The sequence below is a fragment of the Nematolebias whitei genome, chromosome 10, assembly GCF_014905685.2.
Source record: "Nematolebias whitei isolate Nwh7 chromosome 10, NemWhi1, whole genome shotgun sequence".
Taxonomy (NCBI): Eukaryota; Metazoa; Chordata; class Actinopteri; order Cyprinodontiformes; family Rivulidae; genus Nematolebias; species Nematolebias whitei.
In genome coordinates, this window is record NC_056507.1 from 6,912,219 (window position 1) to 6,935,318 (window position 23,100).

General features: G+C 40.6%; 1 protein-coding gene across 1 annotated transcript in view; it reads left to right on the forward strand.

The window, feature by feature from the left end:
* The window catches only part of kitlga (kit ligand a), a 61,326-nt gene that overhangs the window by 35,896 nt on the left and 2,330 nt on the right, over window positions 1-23,100 (forward strand). Inside the window, exons 2-8 of the mRNA XM_037682580.1 lie at window positions 7,574-7,687; window positions 8,531-8,587; window positions 9,481-9,642; window positions 9,862-10,012; window positions 12,292-12,399; window positions 13,819-13,922; window positions 14,119-14,225. Coding sequence (XP_037538508.1) covers window positions 7,574-7,687; window positions 8,531-8,587; window positions 9,481-9,642; window positions 9,862-10,012; window positions 12,292-12,399; window positions 13,819-13,922; window positions 14,119-14,225 — 803 coding nt within the window. The remainder of the gene's footprint in view (window positions 1-7,573; window positions 7,688-8,530; window positions 8,588-9,480; window positions 9,643-9,861; window positions 10,013-12,291; window positions 12,400-13,818; window positions 13,923-14,118; window positions 14,226-23,100) is intronic.

Here is a 23,100-nt window from a genome sequence, read left to right on the forward strand (position 1 = left end):
AGATAGATAGATAGATAGATAGATAGATAGATAGATAGATAGATAGAAAACCTCATCTTCAAGTATTTCAAGATCTTCATCACTACAGTCTGGTGATGATGATTTTAATTCAATTCTGAATTTTACCTGTAATATTTCTTGCTCTACTGTAATTTGATGGTTGTGCAGCTTGTAGCATTAGTGATTCCATCTATTTGTCATGTCTGTTGGTCTAGTAAGAAAATTACCAACCTTGTCTTCAATACAGGAGATCTTCAGTGAGTATGTTCTTAACACAGAACACTTATGTAAATGCAACACTTTTGTTTTTGCTCCCATTTATTATGAGCTAAACTGAAAATATCTAAGACTTTTTCTGTATACACAATAAATAGGCATTTTTCTCTCAAATATTGTTCACAAATTTGTGTAACTCTGTGTTAGTAAGGACTTCTCCTTTGCTGAGATAATGCATCCACCTCACAACTGTGACCTTTCAAGATGCTGAGTAGACAATATGATTATTGCACAAGTGTGCCGTCGGGTTGCCGCAGTAAAAGCCCACTCTGAAACTTGCAGTTTTATCACACAAATAAATGTCACAGATGTCATGTTATGAGGGATGTGCAATTTAAATACTGACTGCAAGAATGTTCATGTTCAGAAAATTTTGCAGTACAGTAGTCCCTCACTACTCATGGTTTGTTCTCTATCTACTCTATTGCGGTTTTTCAAAGTAAGATTGGACATGACACACAGTTGGCTGATTGATGGATGAGCCACATGATCAGCATGGAATTTTTATTTAAATAAAATGTTTAAAATTATTTAGCACCTGCTGCATCTTTGCACAGCCCACAGCTGCAGAAAAAGCTTCCTCCTGCACCTCTGCTCAGCCCACACTGCAGGATAAGCTTCCTCCTGCAGCTGATCAGCTGTTCGTGCAGCGCGGAGAAGTGGGTGTGGCCAAGATTGCTTGCAGGCGGCTGAGCGCAACCAGAGAGGCAGAGAGCTGAAATCATGACATTCTGTGCTTTTTTTAGTGTTTAGAGTTTAGAAACGAGTGCAGGTTTAAAACTACTTACTACTTGTACTACTATCACTTATCGCGGGGCTTCAGGGTACGGATCCCCCACAATAAACGAGGGACTACAGTACCAGTTCAGTCCATCCACCTGTAACCAAATTAGCCCCTGTGTTGGTTGTCCATACCATATGCCTGCTCATACCATAACCCCACCACCACCATGAGCCATTCGATTCACAACGTTGACATCAGCAAATTACTCACCCACACGATACCAAACATGCAGTATGCCTTCTGCCCTGTACAGCGAAAACCGGGATTCATCCGTGAAGAGACCACCTGTTCAAAGTGACATATGCCACTGAATGTGAGCATTTTCCCCACTTAAGTCAGTTACGATGATGAACCTCAGTCAGACGGAGACCCCGATGACTACAATGAGCATGCAGATTAACTTCCCTGAGACGGTTTCTGACAGATTGTGCAGAAATTCTTTGGCTATCCAAACCGACTGTTGCAACAGCTGTCCAGGTGGCTGGTCTCAGGTCTTGGAGGTGAAGATGCGGGATGTGGATGTCCTGGGCAAACATTAATGTATGTGGTCTATGGTTGTGAGGCCAGTTGGATGTACTGCCAAATCTTCTGAAGTACCTTTTGATATGGGTTACGGTGGGGAAATGAACATTCAATTCACGGACAACAGCTCTAGTGGATATTCCTGTAGTCAGCACGCCAATTGCACTCTCCCTCAAACTTGCAACATCTGTGGAATTGTGCTGTGATAAAATTACGCATATTAGAGTGGCCTTTTATTGTGGCCAGCCTAAGGCACACCTGTGCAATAATCATGCTATTGAATCAGCATCATGAAATGCCACACATGTGAAGTGGATGGATTATCTGGACAAAGGAAAATTACTCACTAACACAGATTTACACAAATTTGTGAACAATATTTGAGGAAAAAATGGCCTATTGTGTACACAGAAGAAGTCTTAGCTCTTTGAGTTCAGCTCATGAAAAATAGGACAAAAATAAAAGTGTTGGGTTTATATTTTTGTTCAGTATACATTTTATCTTATCTTGTAGTTGTGTCATAGGTTTTTATGGAGTCAAGTCTTATGCTATCTTCAAGAATCTAACATGTGTTCTAAATCCATTGTTATTTATCTTGGTTCACTTGCATTTTTATGTCTCACTTTGCCTTATGGTAAGCTACTGCATTATTTTATGAAGAGAAGTGGTTACCTTTCACAGTTCTGCAGTTTTCACATTTTTGCAGCAATTCTTCTGTCACCCAAGGATGTCTAAATTTTCTTTACATTCCTAGTACTTTGTTTGCAGTCCTTCGCAAATTTTCAACAGCTTGTTGTTGCAGGACATCCACATGGAAATTTAGTTCCAGCAGTACATTAAACCGACCACTAATAGTAACCCTCAAAGCTCTCTTGTAAATGAGTCCTCGAGGCTCAATGAGACTAACCTGTATAAATAAACAAATAGTCCTTCCTCCCTGTGGCTATCAAACCTTTCAACTCCTCCCCCTTTCCGCACATAGGATAAAAACAAATCAATCCTGCACCGCAATAAACATTTTAATGTTTTCACATTAAAACATTTCACACATTAAACATTTCACACATGTCTGCACCTGACCTGTTTAGATCTTAATTGCTGGTATTTTTATATTCTCTGTTATTTTTTTTTATATATTCTCTGTTTTATATATATATATATATATATATATATATATATATATATATATATATATATATATATATATATATTGTGTGATTCCTTGTGTATATTCCTTTGTACTGAAACTCTGACACAACAATTTCCTGCGAGATCAATAAATGTCTGTCTTATCTTATCTTATCTTATCTTATCTTAAAGGTTAAATGAATTCAACCAACAGAGACCTGTGGCAAAGCTTTAAGGCCCAATTTCAAGGTTGCTAGAACTAAATCTTGGTCGTTCCATGATATATTCTTACTCTGGCTAGGTTTGCACTCTGCTACTACTGCTACTATTAAATCTGTTGGCTTTAAGGACATAGTGAATAGGATGTGTTTGGAGCGTGCTATGTAACTTTCCTACTCAGCTTCTGCTGTTGGTATTTTTTGGTTATCACAAATGCTTAGAACTTGAAAAATTCAACTACTCAGTCCCTTGTAGTTGGTTTGACTAAGACCATGTTTTCCTACTACGTATTTCTTTCCAGCTGTCATAAGCATCAGGACCAATTTTGGCATTCCAGTTACTACTGATCATGACTACATCCTGCTTTGGACTTCCCTTAACTATTCTTCCCAGAGTATTGTAGATCTCATTAGTTTGTTCCTAAAGATTTTCAGATGTAGGAACATAGACTTGAATCAGAGTGAGGTTGAAAGGCCTAACATTTATGTGTAATGACATGAATCTATCTGATATACACTGGTATTCAAGGATAGTTGTGTAAGTATCTTTGTGAATCATAAAAGCTACTTCATTTCTACAACCTGTTTATTAACCATTGAAGACAACTTTATGGTTGTGCTCAATAACTATTTTGCCTTAGCCAAGTAATCTGGCTTCTGACAATCCAATTACCATCCATCCATTATCTTCTGCTTGTTCTGAAGTCGGGTCGCGGGGGCAGCAGCTTGAGCAGGGAGGCTAAATTAAGCAGATCCAAGGCATGCTTATTAATTAAGGGAATGCATCTTTAAATAGCCTGGTTGGGATGGGGTCTAGCAGACATGTGGATGGTTTGGATGAAGCAATTATTTTTGACAATTCAGAGCTCAAACAGGACAAAGACAGTCTAAGCATAAATCAGGTTCTAGTGACATTTTTAAAGTTGTCTCATCTGACACAGAACCAGAGGTAATACTAGTAATGTTGGTTTGAATTTTTTCCCTAATTGAAACAATTTTGTTTATAAAGAATCTCATGAAGTCATCACTGTTTATAGTTGTAGGGATACATGAATCAACAGAGATAGAATTTTTCATTAGACTAGATATGGTACTAAAAGGAAACTGTGGTTATTACTTGGCTGTGAACTGCTCCAGTGAGAGGTGAATACCATGGCACAATGATGCTAACAGGACCACATCATCTGCAAAGAGCAGATATAGAATCCTGAGGCCACCGAACCGGAATCCCTCCGCCCCCTGGCTGCACTGAGAAATTCTGTCCATAAAAATTATGAACAGTATCGGTGACAGTTGGCAGCCCTGGCAAAGTCCAACTCCCACCCTGAAGGGGTTCGACTTACTACCGGCAATACGAACCAAACTCTTGCACCGCTTGTATAGAGACCGAACTGCCCGTAACAACGGCCCCCCAATCCCAAACTCACAGAGCACCCCTCACAGTGTACCCCGAGGAACATGGTCAAATGCCTTCACCAATTCCACAAAACACATGTAGACTGGATAGGCAAATTCCCATGACCCCTAGAGGACCCTAAGTGAGGATAAAGAGCTGGTCCAGTGTTCCATGACCAGGACAGAACCCACATTGTTCCTTCTGGATCTGAGATTTGACCAACTATCAAACTAGCTTCTCCAGTACCCCTGAATAGATCTTACCAGGGAGGAAAAGGAGAGTGATGCCCCTATAATTGGAGCACATCCTCCAGTCCCTCTTTTTGATAGAGGGGAACCACCACCCCACTCTGCCAATCCAGTGGCACTGCCTCTGATGTACAAACAATGTTGCAAAGGTGTGTCAACCAAGACAGCCCCACAACATCCAGAGCTTTTATGAAATCAGGGCGAATCTCATCCACCCTCGTAGCCCTCTCACCGAACTTTTTACCTACCTCGGCGACCTCAGCCATGATTATGGACAGACCAACCCCAAAGTCCCCTGACTCTGCTTCCTCCATAGACAACGTGCCAGTGGGGTTGAGAAGGTCTGAGAAGTATTCCTTCCACCTCCCGACGACTTCACTGGTTGAGGTCAACAGCACTCCACTTGCACTGAACACAGTGTTAATAAAGTGCTGCTTTCCCCTCCACATCTGCCTGATGGTTTGTCAGAATCTCCTCAGAGCTGACCAAGAGTCATTATCCAGGGTCTCACTGAACTCCTCCCACATCCAAGATTTTGCCTCAGCAACAGCCAAGGCTGTGGACCGCTTGGCCCTCTGGTACTCCTCAGCTGCCTCCTGAGTCCTACCAGCCAACAAGTACCATTAGGACTCCTTCTTCAGCTTGACATGGTGTTCGTGATGGACAAACTATGACTAGCACAGAAGTCAAATAACAGAACACCACTCAGGTTCAGATCAGAGAAGCCGTTCCTCCCAATCATGCCCCTCCAGGTCACACTGTCAATACCCACGTGGGCATTGAAGTCCCCCAGAAGAATAATGGAGTCCCCAGTGCACCTTCCAACACACCCGCAAAGTACTCCAAGAAGGTCAGATACTCTGAACTGCCGTTCGGTGCATAGGCACAAACAACAGTTAGAAACCATCCCCCCCGCCCAAAGGCGCAGGGAAGCTACACGCTCATCTACCGGGGAAAACTCCAACACACAGGCACCAAGTCGGGAGGCTAAGAGTGTACCCACACCAGCTCGGTGCCTCTCACCATGGGCAACTCCAGAGTTGAATAAGGTCCAGCCCCTCTCAAGGAGATCGGTTCCAGAGCCCATGCTGTGAGTTGAGGTGAGCCCAACTATATCTAGTCAGTACCTCTAAACCTCAAGCACAAGCTAAGGCCACTTACCCACCAGAGAGGTCACGTTCCATGTCCCAAGAGCCAGCTTTGGTAAGCCACGGTCAGAGCACCAAGGTACCCACTTTTAGCCACTTCCCATGGATTCATGCAAACAACTGATATGGTCCCTCCTGCAGGTGGTGGGCTCACAGGAAGGCAAACCCATGTTTCTCATTCGGGCTGAATGCAATCATATTATGTTCCATGAATTTTGTTTTAGTTCATGCTCCAGTTCCTCTAATTTCCCTGCTGCTGCAACAGATTGTTTTACCAGTAGCATACTTGTCACCTTCATCCTGGCTGCAGACTTTGTTGACCGGGGCCCCATCCGACCCTGAACAGGTATTACTGGTTTACAGGATTACTAGTAGCAGTCATGACTGACTGACCTGAATTCACACTATATACAGCACTTTTTATATTCACAGTGATAAGCATAATGGTGAGTAGTGGGTGTACAGTCTCTTGCCCAAGGACACTTTGGCCACACTGCAGGTAATGAGGATCAAACCCTCAAAACTTTGATCAGTGGATGACCACTCTACTGACCAAAGCTGACCCAAAAATTTCGACACTTTTTCTTTTATCAGTTTTTTAATTTTTACACAATTACAGTTTTTAAGTTTTACATTTTTGAACGTGTTACTACTTGTTAAACTTAGTGTAGTGAAGCACACACTTTAAATTATGAGCTGTCTAAATTTTTAAGAAATTGTTATTTTCAGGGGCAGCAAGGTGGCCACAACTGGTAGAGCTGCTGCCTCTCAGCAGGAAGATTGCCGGTTCAAATCCCGGTCCTGGGGCCTTTCTGGGTGGAGTTTGCATGTTCTCTCTGTGCATGCGTGGGTTTTCTCCGGGTACTCCGGTTTCCTCCCACAGACCAAAAACATGCATGTTAGGCTGGTTGGTAACTCTAAATGGTCCCTAGGTGTGAGTGAGAGAGTGAATGGTTGTTTGTCTTGTTTGTCTCTATGTGGCCCTGTGATGGGCTTGCGACCTGTCCAGGGTGTACCCCGCCCCTCGCACTGTGATTTCTGGACATGGGCACCAGTGGCCCCCGTGACCCAAAATGGAAGAAGTGGGTAAAAGATAATGGATGGATGTTATTTTCTGTCTGTACAGTTCTTACACAGTTTATGCTTCATAAATGCTTCCTAGGCATTTCAATCTTCATTCATTGAGTATGTCTCTTACTGCTATAGGACCGATAGATTTCTCTCAAACATGACCAGCGTGCACATTTCAAAACTCTTACTTAATTCCATTGCATCTAATCTCAGAATTTTCGTGTCAAAACTGGAATTAAGGGATAGTTTTAACTTTTATTTCTACATAAAACACTGTCGACACATAAAAGTTTACATGTGACAACCAGATGCTTATGACACGTAGTGTTGAAAATTTTTGTCAGTACACCAGGAAGTCTTTGCTCTTTAAGCACTTTTGAATGGATGTGACAACCATGATCTAATCGGATTAGTTTTTGATGCTTTGACATGTCATAACATACTGTAAATTTTGGCTTTGTTTTAGGAAGTACACGGTTTCAGCTTCTCAGTCCAGGATCTAGTCTTTTTAGCTACTGATCCTAGGATTTTTTGGTTTTATTATTCAAATCTGAAACTCAAACTAAAAGTTTTGACTTAAGAGAGTTCCTAGAATGAGAACTATGCTGGAATCCAAAAATGAGTCTAGCTACAGTACCTTCTGTTCAGCTTGACATACAAGTTTCTGCCACTATTTCTTGTGACACTAATATCTCCAGGTAGTATAGTAGGATCACTTGTGATGGTATGAAAATCCTTTTCTGTATAACCAACTGTAAATATTTGTCTTTCTTTACTTACAGAGTTGGATACACGTCTGTGTCCGTTTCCTGCTGTTCATCACGCTTGGGGTGCATTCAGCTACACTTGAAGTTACCGCAGTGACTGATGACACTCATGTATTACTTCCTACTTTGGTAAGCTTTAAACTTAAACACTAAATACATTAAGTCAAGTGTAGTACCAGCAAGTATAAGCCAAACTGATCTACCATTGCATGATTAGTAAGAAATCAATAGTGAGAGTGATCGTGTGTGCGTTTGTCTGTTATCAAAATGTCTCATGAACCAGTGGATGGATTTCAATCAAATTCTAAGACAATAAATCATTGAATGCAACTCTTGGAGTCAAACCAGAGCAAGACGACCTCCACAGCTACCTGACCTTAGTAAACACTAAAATACTTATGTTTCAAATAAGAACCTCTTAGAATGTTACTTTCATTTTATTGTGTGACAGTTGTTTTCAGTTCATGGCATGTCTAAACTGCAGTCAGGTCAGTCACATTAGGACTTGAACTTTTTCACCGTCATATTGTCCTGATGCATGCTCAATAATCCAGGTAGATGAATCTAACAAGGTTGAGTCTGGTCCTCTGGACAGATTCTTCTTTGTTGAACAAAGAGAATCTGTCCAGAGGACCAGACTCAACCTTGTTAGACCAAGTCATATGGTTGGGATATGTGAAGAATGTGGATTGCATGAATGATGATTTTGCAACTCTTCCTTGTTCGTAAAAACATGACGGTCTCCTTAAGCAACAAGGATGCGTTTCTCAGCATTTCCTTAAACAATCTCTGATTTTGATTTTGACATACTACTGAAACTCTTCCATTTAGCCTCAGTTCTTCTTAATTGACCCCAGGCACAAAGATGCTTGCAATGCTGCTTGTCTTTGTTTTTTATTGGTCAGTTCATGTGCATTGAAATACTGTAAGTCCATCTAATGCAACTTTCTTGTTTTTTTTTTTTTTTTACAGAAACAAAATATTCCAAAAGATTACAAAATTCCTGTACTTTACATTCCAAAAGAAGTGGTAAGGCAACATTTTATCTACCAATATCAAGTTTTGCATTGTGTTGTTTTGTAGGTTCACTTCAGATTAAATTCAATTGGATTTTACAACTATCATCTTTTTGTACCAAAATAAATCCTTCACGTGTACTTTTTGGTCTAAAATTTTAAATGAATCTGATGATAATGGTAGACCTTTGCTTTCCTACATTTTATAACAAAATATAAGTACAGCCATAACATTATGATCGCTGACAGGTGAAGTAACACTCTCATATTCTGATGTTTCGCTGTGCTTGTAAATTATGGCTTTATGGCATTAGCATGACTGTTACTTTGACACTTGCCTCAAATCAAAACACCAATGCAGACCAACCACCCAACCCGCATGGCAACCCCCGCACCACCACACCCCACCACCACCATTACCCCAACAACCAGGAGGACAATGATGGGCCCTTTCAAAACTATTACAGTGAAGCTTAAAAGAAGCAACCAAAAGTTGCAATTCCATCCTGCCTCTAAATGATCTACACTCTATTGGCATCTATTGAAGCAAGTCTAATCCTAAAAAGACACCAGCCTACCATCCACAATCCAGGATACTTACAGGTGGTATTTGCACAAATCCTGACTGATCACAATTATGATGGTGGTAACATCAAAACTTCATGCTGGATATCAAGCAGGGGGTCATAATGTTATGGCGAAACAGTGCAGAGTGTACTGTGTGTATGTGACTAAGAGTACAACTTTAATAGACATTCACTGTCATGAAAGTTTTCTTATATACATCCTGATGCATGCGCAATAATCTTGTTAGATTTTCTTATAGACATTCTGGTAATTATAATCTGCAATGAATTGTGTGTAATCTATTGGTACATAGAGTTTGTTTTTGTTTTTTTCTTCTAGGCTGGGATGTGTTGGGTGAAATTAAATATTTTCAACTTGGAGCAGAGTTTACAAAACTTAGCCAATAAGTTTGGAAACATTTCAGCTAATAAAGATCATATTAATTTAGTCATCCAATATCTTCATGACGTGAGAATAAAAATCAGCAACGACTTGGATGAGGTAAGCTAATATAATCTGAGTTCTTCATCATATTCTTTAACATACCAGAAGAGAAGCTATTGTTTTACACAATCTATGAAGACACTGTTATCATTTATTTGGGATTTATGTTGAAAATTCTCACTTTATTAGTTTAAAAATGCAACTGGACCATTTATGGAACAATTTTCAACTTACCTGCACAAAGAGATCACTCTTTAACTGTGCTGCTTTTTACAGGAAATGATTGATTTTGAGTGTCACTACAGCAAAGAGAGTTGGGCAACAGCGCAATACTTTGAGTTTGTCAAAGAACTCTACAGAGCTGCACATTATGAAGACTTTTCATATGAATGTGATCCTCCTCCGTGTCCCAGCACACCACCAACAGGTGAATCATCCTGTCTAAACTTTTTGACATGTGTGAAAGTTATTACATTGTAGCTACTTATTCTGCAGAAAAAGTATCAAAAGTTAAATGTTTAATATGACATCAGTGAAGTCCACCAGGTTAGCGCGTGTGTTAGCATGTATCTGTATAGAACTATTAGTCCTTTACATAATGGAAGCAAATATAAAGTAAAAGTATTGGTCCAAGCACTGAACCCTGAGGAACTCCATGACTAACTTTTGGTGTATGATGAAGGTTCATTTTTAACATGTACAAAGTGGAATATATCAGATAAATATGATTTAAACCAATTTAGAGCCATTCCTGTAATCCCAATATCATATTCAAGCCTCTGTAGTAGAATATTGTGATCAGCTGTATCAAATGCAGCACTGAGGTCTAACAGGACGACACCTGTCCATTGCCTGAGGCCATGAGAATATCATTAGTAACTTTCACCAGTGCAGTTTCAGTGCTACGATGAGCTCTGAACCCTGACTGAAACTCCTCAGATTATTTCTGTTCAGATGTTCATGCAACTGACCTGCAACTGTTTTCTCTAGAATTTTTTAGATGACTGTTAGATATACGGCGGCTGTGGCTGAGTGGTTAGAGCAGTCATCCTCCCAATGCAAGAGTTGGGGGTTCGAATCCACCAGCAGTCACATGCCGAAGTGTCCCTGGGCAAGACACTGAACCCCTCATTGCCTCCGATGTGTGTCCCATCAGTGTATGAATGTGACCTCAAAGCACTGATTAGTCTCTTTAGAATGATTTGTTCCAGTAGCTTTGTAGAGTTTTAGTAAAGTGCTGTATGAATGGATAAATGAGGGCACAGATTGTAGTGTAAAGCGCTTTGAGTATCTGGATAAGATAGAAAGGCGCTATATAAGAACAGCTTCTTGTTAAATTTTGAAGAAACGTGCAGCGTTCTTCATTCCCTTCCCCCCCCATGTCTGCACGCTCCCGGGAGCACCGAGGCAGCAAATACTTTTGAAATGCAGCTGACTTGACCATTAAAGTGCATTTATTAAGCAAACGTTAGACTGAGACACACCTTTACTATAATTTTGAGCAAACAAATAATTGTTTTTAGGTGTTTACCTTGTTAAATTTAGAAGAAATGAACATTAGCTCGTCCCTCTGAGTGTGCCCACTTCCGTGAGTCGGGTTTTGAAATGCAGCTGATTTGACCGTCAAAGTGCATTTATTAAGCAAAAGTTAGACTGAGACACACCTTTACTATAATTTTGAGCAAACAAATAATTGTTTTTAAGTGTTAATCTTGTTAAATTCTTGTTAAAGTCCTCGCGTGCACGCCCCAGCGGCCGCCATTTGGTAACCAATCGATTTTTGGCCCAACACCGGCCACATTTCCGTGTTGTCAGCGGTGACGTGTAACAAACACGATGCGTCAGCAGTGACACATAATAGATGCAATGGATTTATGGATTTTTCCACTTTATTAGACATATTTGGACTGATGCAACTTATAGGGCGGAACGACGTTTACGGTGGAAAATACGGTATTTGTTGGTAACGGTTAGGTTTAGAGTAAGGGTCAGGGTTAGGGCTACAGAAATGAATGGAAAAAAAATAAGACTGTTGTAGTTTTGGTGCCACAAATCCTATTTATTTGAAATTATTTCTATGAAAGGAAATTAAATTACAAACTTGGGTGCATGAAATCTCCAGCAAACGTTTTTTTGTAATTCAGAGGAGCTTTTGGTTTCTTTAAAGTTGACGCTGACTTTTTTGAGTTCATTGAAAGTCGTCTCTAATTCCTAACCAGAAACATTCCAGCCTCGTGCTCACTGCTGCTCGTTGAACTACCGCCACCTTCAATGGGCCATTGTAAACAAGCTATTTGGGATAGATCTCCTGTGGCTGTTTAGAGGAGCTTTCAATCTGGAACCATTATTTCTATATGAGAACTTTGCTAAATAAAAACTATAACTGGTTTCAGTGCTGTCCACTGAGACACAGCTGAGTCACAGTTATAAGGGAGGACGTCCCATGGTAGTGCATGTTAAAAGGAAGAAAAGGACTGAAACCTGATTGTGAACGTGTTGATTACAGAGCAATCTTCCAATCTTCCCAAGCGCTTTTCTTTTCTCTGCCATATTAGGATCAGGTCTTTTGTTTGTATTAGAGGGAGTCTAGAAGCCGTGGCATTGAAATGCCTTTTAACACCTGACAATGAATGTTTTCATCATCAGACAGTGATTTTCCCGTCTGTCTCTTTTTTGTTTTCTCATTTCATCGTTGCCTCCTCCAAGACCTGGACAACCTTCCATCTGAGTCAACCACTCCCTTGGAACCACCTGCTAACAAGAGTAAAAGCTCTTTACAAACAACTAAATGTTTTCCAATAGACTGCCCGTCATGTAAGTTTGCAATTTTCTATTTACAGTACCTCTGAAAATTTAATCTCACTATTAACAGACAAGTGAGAAAAATGTTCATCTTTGTTTGCTGGGTGTGATGTCATAATTCCACAGGCCAGAACAAAAACATTCAAAACAACTTTTAGAGTCCCCCTGATACAAGCATGCATTTAATTTATAGTGTTTTTAGTTCTGTTTTTGGATGATTCCAGTCTGCAGTGGGCTATCAGGGAAGGCCGAGGAAGGAAAGCAAGTAAAAGGGAGACCAGGTCAATGGTTGCATAAGCTCACTGATGTGCTATGGGAACAAAAGTTGTTCCATGTTGCCAGGCGGGACTGAAGAGTTCAGCTCAAACTGCTGAAAAGTTTTAAACTGGTTCTGATTAATGCGTTTTCTCCGGGTACTCCTGTGTCTTCTCATGCTATTTGTCAAAGCTCGGTTAAGGGCTGGCCAAAAAGCGACAGTTTTTTTGTATCTTTTAATGCATTTAGAATAACTCTCTCTTAAAAATGACATACTTGTGTGAAAGACTGCTTCTTCAGCTCATATTAAACAGCTAAACTTGTGCATGACATCATTTGTTTAACTTGGTGCAGCAAAAGTCTGCGTGATTAGATGTGTGCTGTGCAGATACAGCGTGCATATGACATAAATAAATAAATAGTACTGAGGCTGCTCCATGTATTAGTTTGCCATTTTATTGAACCTTTATTTTACCAAGAAGAAATCCATTGAGATTATTAATCTCGTGTCCTGCCATGAGTTGAGCTAAACTTTTGGACTGGCTAGATATGCTGATCAGGCTGACTAAAACATTTAGTAGCTTTAGCACCATTGGCACTTTAATCTGTATATCCCCCACACATATTGATGTGGTAACACGAACAATGATGAAAACAACTACAAACTAAACAAAGTGTTGTGGAAAAAATGTAGAAGTTTTATATTATCCAATGTTCTTTCGTCTCGCTATATTGTTGTGGAGAAAAAGTTGTTGCATAAGCCTAAAAAGAACAATTACAAAAACTAATACTCTTTTGGCTAACCTGGACAAAGACTTTTGCTGATTTCTTCATCCTCTGCTCTATGACTGATGTCATAGTTGATAAAGTACTGATAACTATTACATTACCACTTCAGATTTTACGACTCTGTCTTTAAACTTGATTAGTTCGGCTGTCCTTGACGATGCAAACCGACTGCCAGCCAAAAGAGTCTAAAAAGCGTGAGCGTAGCATGGCATCGATAAGTCTACACAGATGGCTGTTTTTGTCAGTGTTAGAAAAAGTTCAAATAAATCACTAAAATCTGAGGTTAAAACTTAATTTTAAGATCTTATCCAATACAAAACGTTTAACAAATGTTTTAAAGAACTACGTTTTGGCATGAAGATAAAGAGCTTTTTCTTCTTTTGTTAGCTCAAGGTACACAAGGAGGAGACGTTTTTGACTTGGTGAAGCTGATTCTTCCCTCCTTAATGTTCGTTCCACTCCTTGCGCTCGTCCTTCTGCTGGTGTGGAAGGTGAGATGACATTTTGTCACTGACACAAAGCTGTATAACTTTATGAGTTGCTCCACATAGTAATTGTATTGTTGGACGATAACACTTTCTTCTGTGGAATTATTATGGCTGGCAGCAGAGGTCATAATGACTGTGTTAAGCTGAGTTGTGTTCATATGAGTTTAAAATTAAAATGAAGTCCCTCGCCCTCATACAGGTCAAATCAAGAAGAAACAGACAGGATCGTTCACAGAATCCTGGAGAAGAACTCTTCACAAGCACAGAAGGGATGACATCTCCACTAAATGCTGAAACACCAGAAAAGTGAGCTTTTTTAAAAGTTGTTGCCCTTTTTTTTTTACAGCTTGTTCTCCAGCAACAGGATGACTGATATTAACATTTGGTATGAATCTGACTGATGGTGGAATCCTGAATCTGGTCTTACTAAGGTTTTTCATCCTCTGAACCTCATAAAACAATCCTTTCTTCTGTTGCCAGATGCTTGTTCAAAGGTAGTTATTAGGTTTCACTCTGTATTCTAGCTACTTGTTTAAAATATTGTAAGATCTTGACCTTTCACTGTGTAAAGCTCCACACTGAAAGACAAACAAAAATAACTCCTAAGAACTGCAGAAAAAATGAAAGAGAAAAGTAGGACAAGAGCTTGATAAAAAACAGGTGTGTTGGAAAGAAGTATGGGCTGTATAAACACCAGTGGAGAAGTGTGAATTTTGCACAAAGGGTGTAAAGAGTTTGTAGTTACATCATGGCGTGTTTTGTTGCTTGAATCATGACAGAAACTGTTTATCTGGACCTTTCAGCTTTAGTTGTTTAGGTTTTGATCCTTATATATATATATATATATATATATATATATATATATATATATATTTATCCCGTACTCATGGAAATAAATGTAAATGTTCTAAATATTGTCATCGATGCATTGAAAAAAATTGTGCTCTGCACCCATCACACATGAGAGACTCCCAAGTGAGCAGCTATTTTTTAAGTGCCCGGAGAGCAGTTGGGGACTATGTGTCTTGCTCAAGGACACCACAACATCTGGGGATTGTGGGGAATCAAATCTGTGACTTTCTGGTTCCAAGTTGGCTACCTTTCCGCAGCTGCCACAGTACTCATTCTTGGTCAAGAGCCAGTTCAACTGTTAGCACTCAGGGCATACTTGGGTTGAGAATTTACATGGTGATCTGGCATTTTTACAAACAGTAATGATTTCAATGTGATTACCCTCATTAAAAACTATACAGCTGGACCTGTTGATTTTATAGCTTAATAAAATGACTTATAAATATCTGCGTCCATCCATCCTTCCATTCATCGATCCATCGATCCATCCATTATCTTTACCCGCTTCTTCCTTTTCAGGTTTCGGGGGTCACTGGTGCCCATAACCAGCAGTCACTAAGTGAGAGGAGGGGTACACCCTGGACAGGTTAGAAGTCAATCACAGGGCCACATAGAGTCAAACGAGACAAACTACCATTCATTCTCTCACTCACACCTAGGGACAATTTAGAATTAACAATCAGTCTAACATGCATGTTTTTGGTCTGTGGGAGGAAACCGGAGGACCTGGAGAAAACCCACACATGCACAGAGAGAACATGCAAACTTCACCCAGATAGGCCCCCAGCCAGGATTCTATCCAGCGGCCTTCTTGCTGATGCAACAGCTCTACCAACTGAGCTACCGTCCCACCCCCTTTTTAAAATCACTTTAGCCAAAAATAAATCAGAACAAGAACAATGTCACTCTGCATTTTAACAACCTTTCACTATGATATAGGAGCCATCAGATTTGAAGCTGATGATTATCCCACCAATCAGCATGGAAGAGGAGAGGTATACCTTTGACATGCTGACAATGCAGGGTCAGCACAGACACATGGGACAGACAACCATGCACACACACACACGCTCATGCCCAAGGTCAATTTAGACTAATAAACCTAAATGTGCATGTTTTGAACTGTCAGAAGAACTTGTAGCACCTGGAGAAAGCCCACATGTGCACATGCAAACTACAAATTAAAAGTCCTATTCAAACATATTTTGCTCTGAAATTAGTGTTAACCACTAAACCAAATTTGTCATTTAACAGCCTTTAACATGCTCTCAAATAACAAGCAAAGCACGAAAAATGCTAGTACTGTACATTGCTGAGTATTGAGAGTAAGATTTGAAGTTATAAAATGAATTACCACCCCACTCAATCGCAACAAAATTGTGTAGCAATCAAGTGATTTCTTAAATGGTGACATTATCACTACAGAAGCACCAGCAACAATAGACGAAAATGTTTTAGGAACAAATCATGTTTTCTGAATCACAAATAAGTACTTGCCATGTCTTGAGAAGTTTTACTGAAGTAATTAACTTTGAAAAAGTAACAAAAAGTGAAAAAAATCTCAAAAGGAAGAAGTGGAGAAATTGTAGTCCCATGAATAGTGTCAAAATTATGTTTTTTCTTATAATCTAACCGTTAATCTCTTAACCAAGATTTGGTATGGGCAAGATGTAGTTAGAACTAGGATTTGGTTGACACAGCTAAGTTAATTTGGGACCCTTTTTTACACTACTTCATATATTTTTTCAATTACTTAAAAAATCAAAACAGATTATGCCAACAAAATAAATAATAAAAATACCCAGTTGACACCTGCAAGAAAGTCCACATTAACAAAATAAAATAAAAGAAAGGATTAGCATTCCTAGCATCACTGGTGGATATATATATACACAATTATTCACATTCTGACTCACACTTAGATTTGTCAGTTACCATAATAAATTATCATAATTGCTATTTTTAACACCCAAAGTAGTACAACTGAAAGTAAGAGAGTCACACACGTGGTTAAATAAAAGGTAAGTGCTTTTATTTACAGGTGATGAAATGGTAGGGATCACAGGAGGATCTGTAGACAATGGATGTTGGTGAGTATAATATTTGATCTTGATAAGTCAGAAGTGAATGAATAGTTTAGCTTACAGTTCTCTTGTTGTCTTGCAGGTACAGAGGGAAGGATGAAAGAATCCAGGATCTGACAAAGCAGAGGTATAGGTGAGTAGCAGGTTTGATGGAGATTGGGCAGGAGGGACTCAAGGCCGACAGGAGTGATGACACTGAGATTTCATTAGGAGTCACAAAGAGATCCAAGGAGGATTTAAACAGCAGGGGGACAGGATGAAAGGCACAATGAAAATTCAAGTTTAGTTATTTCTCACAGAGAGAATTTTTGCTCAAGCTGTAGAATTGTTATGAATCATATCAAATGTTCCAGTGGCGAGAAGATCATTTGACCAGCCTTATATACCCTGGAGATCATAAGCAGGATAGAGAAAACCTGCTGCTTGTTTATCACCGCCCTGCCACTCAGGAAACTGGAAAAACTGCTGGTTTGTGGAACATTCCAGAAACCCCACAGTAGCCCCCACTTCTGCATATCGTGTTGGTGATGAAGGGTGCTTTTTTGGATGGACTCTATAAGATAAGATCAGATAAGATCAGATCAGATAAGATAGAACTTTCTTGATCCCGCAGGAAATTGTTGATAAAAGTCTGTAATGAAACTGGCATCAAGGATGAATGACCTAGGGATCCAAGATCGTTTGTCTGGAACATATCCTTCCTAGTCTGTCCAGTCTACGAGGTATTGGAGGCTGTAACCCCTGCAGCATCCATCTAGATAGCAGCATACAGTGAAGGCCAGTGGGTGATTGTCGAGTCGGGGAGGTGGAGGGAAGTTGGCAGGAGGGCAAAAGACTAGTTTAATTTGAGAGACATGAAACTTTGGATGGATTCTCATAGATGATGGAGTCTGAATGCAGAGTGATTAATGATTTTAGCACTGGGGAATGGACACTAATGAACCTGGGGCCAACTTTCTGAGAGCGTCTTAAATCTGGATGCCATTTATGAAGAGTCATATCTTCAGGCCATCCTGACAGTTGGAAGCTGGGGAGCCGTGTCAGTTGGCAAACATTTATTTTGCTTCACAGTGCACATAAAGGCTTCTTTTGCTTGATGCCATATTTTGGGGCATTGACAGAAATGATGCTGTACAGAGGGAATTGAGATGACAGACTCCTGGCTAGGCAACAACAATGGTGAGTATCCCAGGGAGGTCTCAAAAGGAGAAAGTCCAGTTGCAGATGAAGTGAGTGTATTATGAGCATATTCAGTCCAAGCAAGATGTGTACTCCATGTGGATGAGTTATTGTCATTCATGCACTTTAAAGCTGCCTGCAGCTCCTGGTTACAACATTCAGTCTGACCGTTGGACTGAGGTGGTAGCCAGATGTTAGACTGGAGGAGGCCCCTGAGGCACTACTGCATTCCAAACCTGGGAAAAAAAAAACTGGAGACCACTATCTGAGACATTGTCAATAGGGATGCCATGGATGCAAAAAATTGTGATTAACCAGGAGTTGGTCTGTCTCGAAATCAGTAGGGAGCTTAAGGAAAGGGACAAAATGGATAGCTTTAGAGAATATTATCAATGATAGTGAGGATGACTGCATTACCTTCCAAGGGAGGCAAACCGGAAATGAAGTCCAACACAATGTGGGACCAAGGGCATCCAGGGTTAGGTAAAGGGAACAGGAAGGGAAGTCTGAGGTTGTCATAATTGTATGTTCCCATACAATGGTGAAATTAGTTCTCTGCATTTAACCCATCAGACGTAAGATACACCCAGATAAAGTAGTTGGCCGTTACAGTATGTAAGAACCCAGGGAGCAATTAGGGATTAGGTGTCTTGCTCAGAGACACCATGACATGTGGGAATGGCTGGGAGTCGAATCACAACTTTCTGGTCCCATGTCAGCTGCCCTACCTCTGCCCCATCTCGGCCCCAACCAATAAAGGTTGAAGGAGTCCCACCAGAGGTGGGACTCATGCACTCATGCTTCGTGCTCAGGTAGGGCAGTTGGAAAGGCCACAAAAAGTGCATTCTAGTTAAGGATAACATATGTATGGAACCAGGATAACAAGAGGCATTGGTCTATTCCAGGACCTTCCCTTGACAGGCTCAGGGACAAAGAGTTTATCAAGAGGACCAGTACTAGGGTCAGGTTCATCCTTTTGATCCTCCTTGGCCAACCTCTCATTGTCCCATGTCAATACTCCAACCACGAAGGAAATGGGAATGTTTTCCTCTGCCAAGATGATCAGTGGATGAGGACAGTCAGGTGAGAGAATCGAGTTTAATATTCTTAGACCCTGGCCCATATGTGATAGTAAAGTTAAACCTAGTGAAGAATAGTGACCATCAGACCTGTCATGAGTTCATCCTTTTAAAATTTTGGATTTAAGTTAAATTCTTGTGACAAGGCCAGATGCCAGATGAACCTTCTGAACCCTCATACCAATGTCTCCACTCTTCCAAGGCTAGTTTAATGGTTGATAGTTCACTATTTCCTACATCATACTTTATTTTAGTGGGAGATAAGCAACAGAAGAAAAAAGCACAAGGGTGAAGCTTGTCATTTACCTTTGACCTCTGAGAGATCATTGCTCTGACTCCAGAGTCTGAATCGTTAACCTCCACAATGTACTGGCATTTCATGTCAGAATGAGTCAAAATAGATTCAGATGTAAATAGCCTCTTTCACTCACAAAATGCAGAGTCAGCCTCAGGAGAAAGAGCATAGTGTAGATGTGAGTTGTGTGAGAAGGGCTGCCGTGTGACGGTAGTCCTTGATAAAATGCCTGTAGAAGTTAATAACTCCCCCCAAAAAACACTGAAGTTGTTTACTGTTCTCTGGAACAGACCACCCGGCCACAGCATTGATCTCTTCCAGATCCATCCAAACCTGCCCACTCAAAAATGAAACCCAAAAGTGACAGGGAGGAAAAGTGGAACTCATATTTCCCAACCTTAATCAATAGCTGTTTCTCCAGTAGGCATTGTAACACTTCACTGACATGATCAGTATGTTGCTCAGGATCCTTGGAATTGATGAGAATGTCATCTAATCAAACAAACACAAAAATATTTAGGAAGCCCCGGAGTTCATCTTTAACAAGAGCTTGGAAAATGGTGGGGGTACTGGTTAAACAAAAATGCATTACAAAGTATTTTAAATGGCCCAGGGGGGTTCTGTAGGCTGTTTTCCATTCATTTCCATCTCTGATTCTAACCAGATGGTAGGCATATCTTAAGTCCAGTTTAGAAAAAATAGTGGCTGAATGTAATTGTTCATGAACTGATTCAATAAGAGGCAATGTATACTTATTTTTAACAATGATCTGATTCAGTCCGGTAGTCTGTACAAGATCTTAATGTATTGTCCTTCTTATCAACAAAGAAAATACCAGGTCCCATAGGTGAGGTTGGAGGGTCAAATTATACCTGAAGCCAGGGACTCATCGTTGTAATTAATTACACATGGTCTCCTTCTCAGAGAGGTTGTATTGTACAATCTGCTGGTAGGCAGGGGGGCATCCAGAAAGAGATTTATGGCACAGTCATATGGTCTATGGAGAGGCAAGGATAAGGTGTTTGCTGAACACAGAAGCAAGATTATGATAAATAGATAGGATTTTAGAAAAGTAAACTCTCTCTGGGATCTCTGGATCTTTACCAGAACTGGTAATGGCTGAGCATAAACAAGTTTCTAAACAAATTCCATACCTCTATCATTTTCTTAACCCAATTTATTATAGTTTATGTTTAAGGAGTCACAGGTAGTCTAAAATGAATTGGGAAGTAGGGGAATCAAAATCAAATAACTCATCCTCCTCGTGACGGTTATCAGAGATTACTCAATTTGGTTAGTAATCTTGGTTAGAGTCTGACCTGTCAGGGCAGCAACATTGAAAGTTTGAGTAAGATGCTTCACAGGAATCTGCAATTGTTCCACCAAATCCTTACTAATTAAATTTTGCTCAGCGCTGAAGTCAACAAGAGCAAAGATAGGTAGATTGATGTGGTTAATACAGATAGTTGTTGGTAATATGAGAGTCAGGAAAACCAGAAGTTCCCACCAATATCTCCTGACTTACTGGTGGGAAAACGCTTTTACCCATACTGGTCAGTTGGCAATAAATTGTCCAGTATCACCACAGTAGATACACTCCTTAGCTCTTATTCTCTGCTGCATTTCCTCCCAAGTAAGGTGAATGCATCCCACTTGCATCGGTTCTGGTTCAGGTATTGGTTTCCATCCATCCATCCATCCATCCATCCATCCATCCATTATCATTTACCAGCTTCTTCCATTATGGGTCATGGGGATCACCGGTGTCCATGTCTAGCAATCACTGTGCGAGGGGTGGGGTACACCCTTGACAAGTCGCAAGTCCATCACAGGGCCACATAGAGACAAACCAGACTAACAACCATTCACTCTCTCACTCACACCTAGGGACAATTTAGAGTTACCAGTCAACCTAACATACATGTTTTTGGTCTGTGGGAGGAAACCAGAGTACCCGGAGAAAAACGACGCATGCACGGAGAGAACATGCAAACTCCACCCAGACAGGCCCCCGGACCAGGATTTGAACCAGGAACCTGCTCACTGAGAGGCAGCAGCTCTACCAGTTAAGTTTAATTTGAGTAGAAAAAGTGTGGTGAATCTTCTCACTTCAGTCTTACTCTGTGAGACAGCATCGAGGCTGGAACATTCAATCATAAATGCAGTACTTTAACACCCAGAGTAGTACAACTGAAGGCAAGATTGGTTAAAAGTTCAAAAGACAAGTGCTTTTATTTACAGGCATTGGAGTGGTGGGGAACACAGGAGGATTTGCAAAGAGTGGATATTTGATCTTGAGAAGTCAGAAGTGAATGAATAGTTTAGTTTACAGTTCTCTTGTTGTCTTCAGGCCCAGAGAGGAGGACGAAAGAATCCAGGACCTGACTAAGACAGAGGTGTACAGAAGGTGAGTAGTAGATTTGATGGAGAGTGGCAGGATGAACTCAAGGCTGGCAAGAGTGATGGCAGAGATTTCATTAGGAGTCACAAGGAGATGGTTCCAATGGATTCTCTTGGAGACATGAGGAGGACCAGACATCCAAGGAGGAAACACCAGGGGACCAGGACTAAAAGCAAAAGGAAATTCAAGTGTAGTTATTTCTCACAGAGAGAATGACTGATCAGTCTGTAGATTTGTTACCAATCATATCAAATGTTCCAGTGGTAAGAAGACAGTTTGACCCTGGAGATCATCAGCAGGATGGAGAAAACCTACTACTCCTTTAATTACTGCCCTTTCACTCAGGAAGCTGCAAAAACTGCTGGTTAGGTGAAAATTCCAGAATCCCCACACAAACTTGTCTTTTACACTATTTTCTGTCTGTGTAGTGTTAAACTGGATTTAGAGGCAATGAGAAGGTTCAATGTGGGTGTGTGACGAAAATTACCCTCATTGCCTCTCTCACCACCTGCTGACACCTCCTCTGCATTGCCTGCAGTTAGAACTACAGTATGTTCCTGCAGGGTATACATCAAGCTATGTGTGATTAGTCAGAACCTTGTGGGTGGGTTTGTTTATTAAAAGTGGCTGCAGTATGCTGATCTCTGAAAACAGTTGTGGGCTGAAACTGTGATATAAATAATATTGATCATATAGCAAACGTTACGACTGCTCCAGTAAAAATGATAAAGTGAATTGAAAGTTTTGAAGGTAGTAAAAGAACTAATGGAAGGAGATTGGATAATTTTGTGCATGTAGGAATCAGCATGGAGAACCGGCAGCTCTCTGTGGCTGTGCTGACCGAGAGAGAGTGCTGCTCCCCGGGGCAGCCATGGCAATGATGGAATTGAGTGCACCTGGGCAAGACAGCATAGGGATACGTTCTCACACTATCTGTTGGAATCGGTGGTGGTCTCTTTGTGACATATTTATAAAATAGCACTTTTTTTTAGTGAACTACAGAAATCTACCCCATCTTGGGGCCGAGATGGGGTAGAGGCAGGGCAACCAACTCCGGACCCGAAAGTCCAAAGTTCTATCGCTAGTCATTGAACATCTCTTGGTGTCTCTGAGCAGGACACCTTATCCCCAATTGCTCCCCAGGCACTTTCAATAGCTGCGCACTGCTCCACCTGAGTGTATCTCAGGTGCGATGGGTTAAATGCAGAGAGCCAATTTCACCATTGTATGGGAACATATGATGACAACGCATAACTCATTATTCATATTAAATACCAGATCTTTCTCCTCC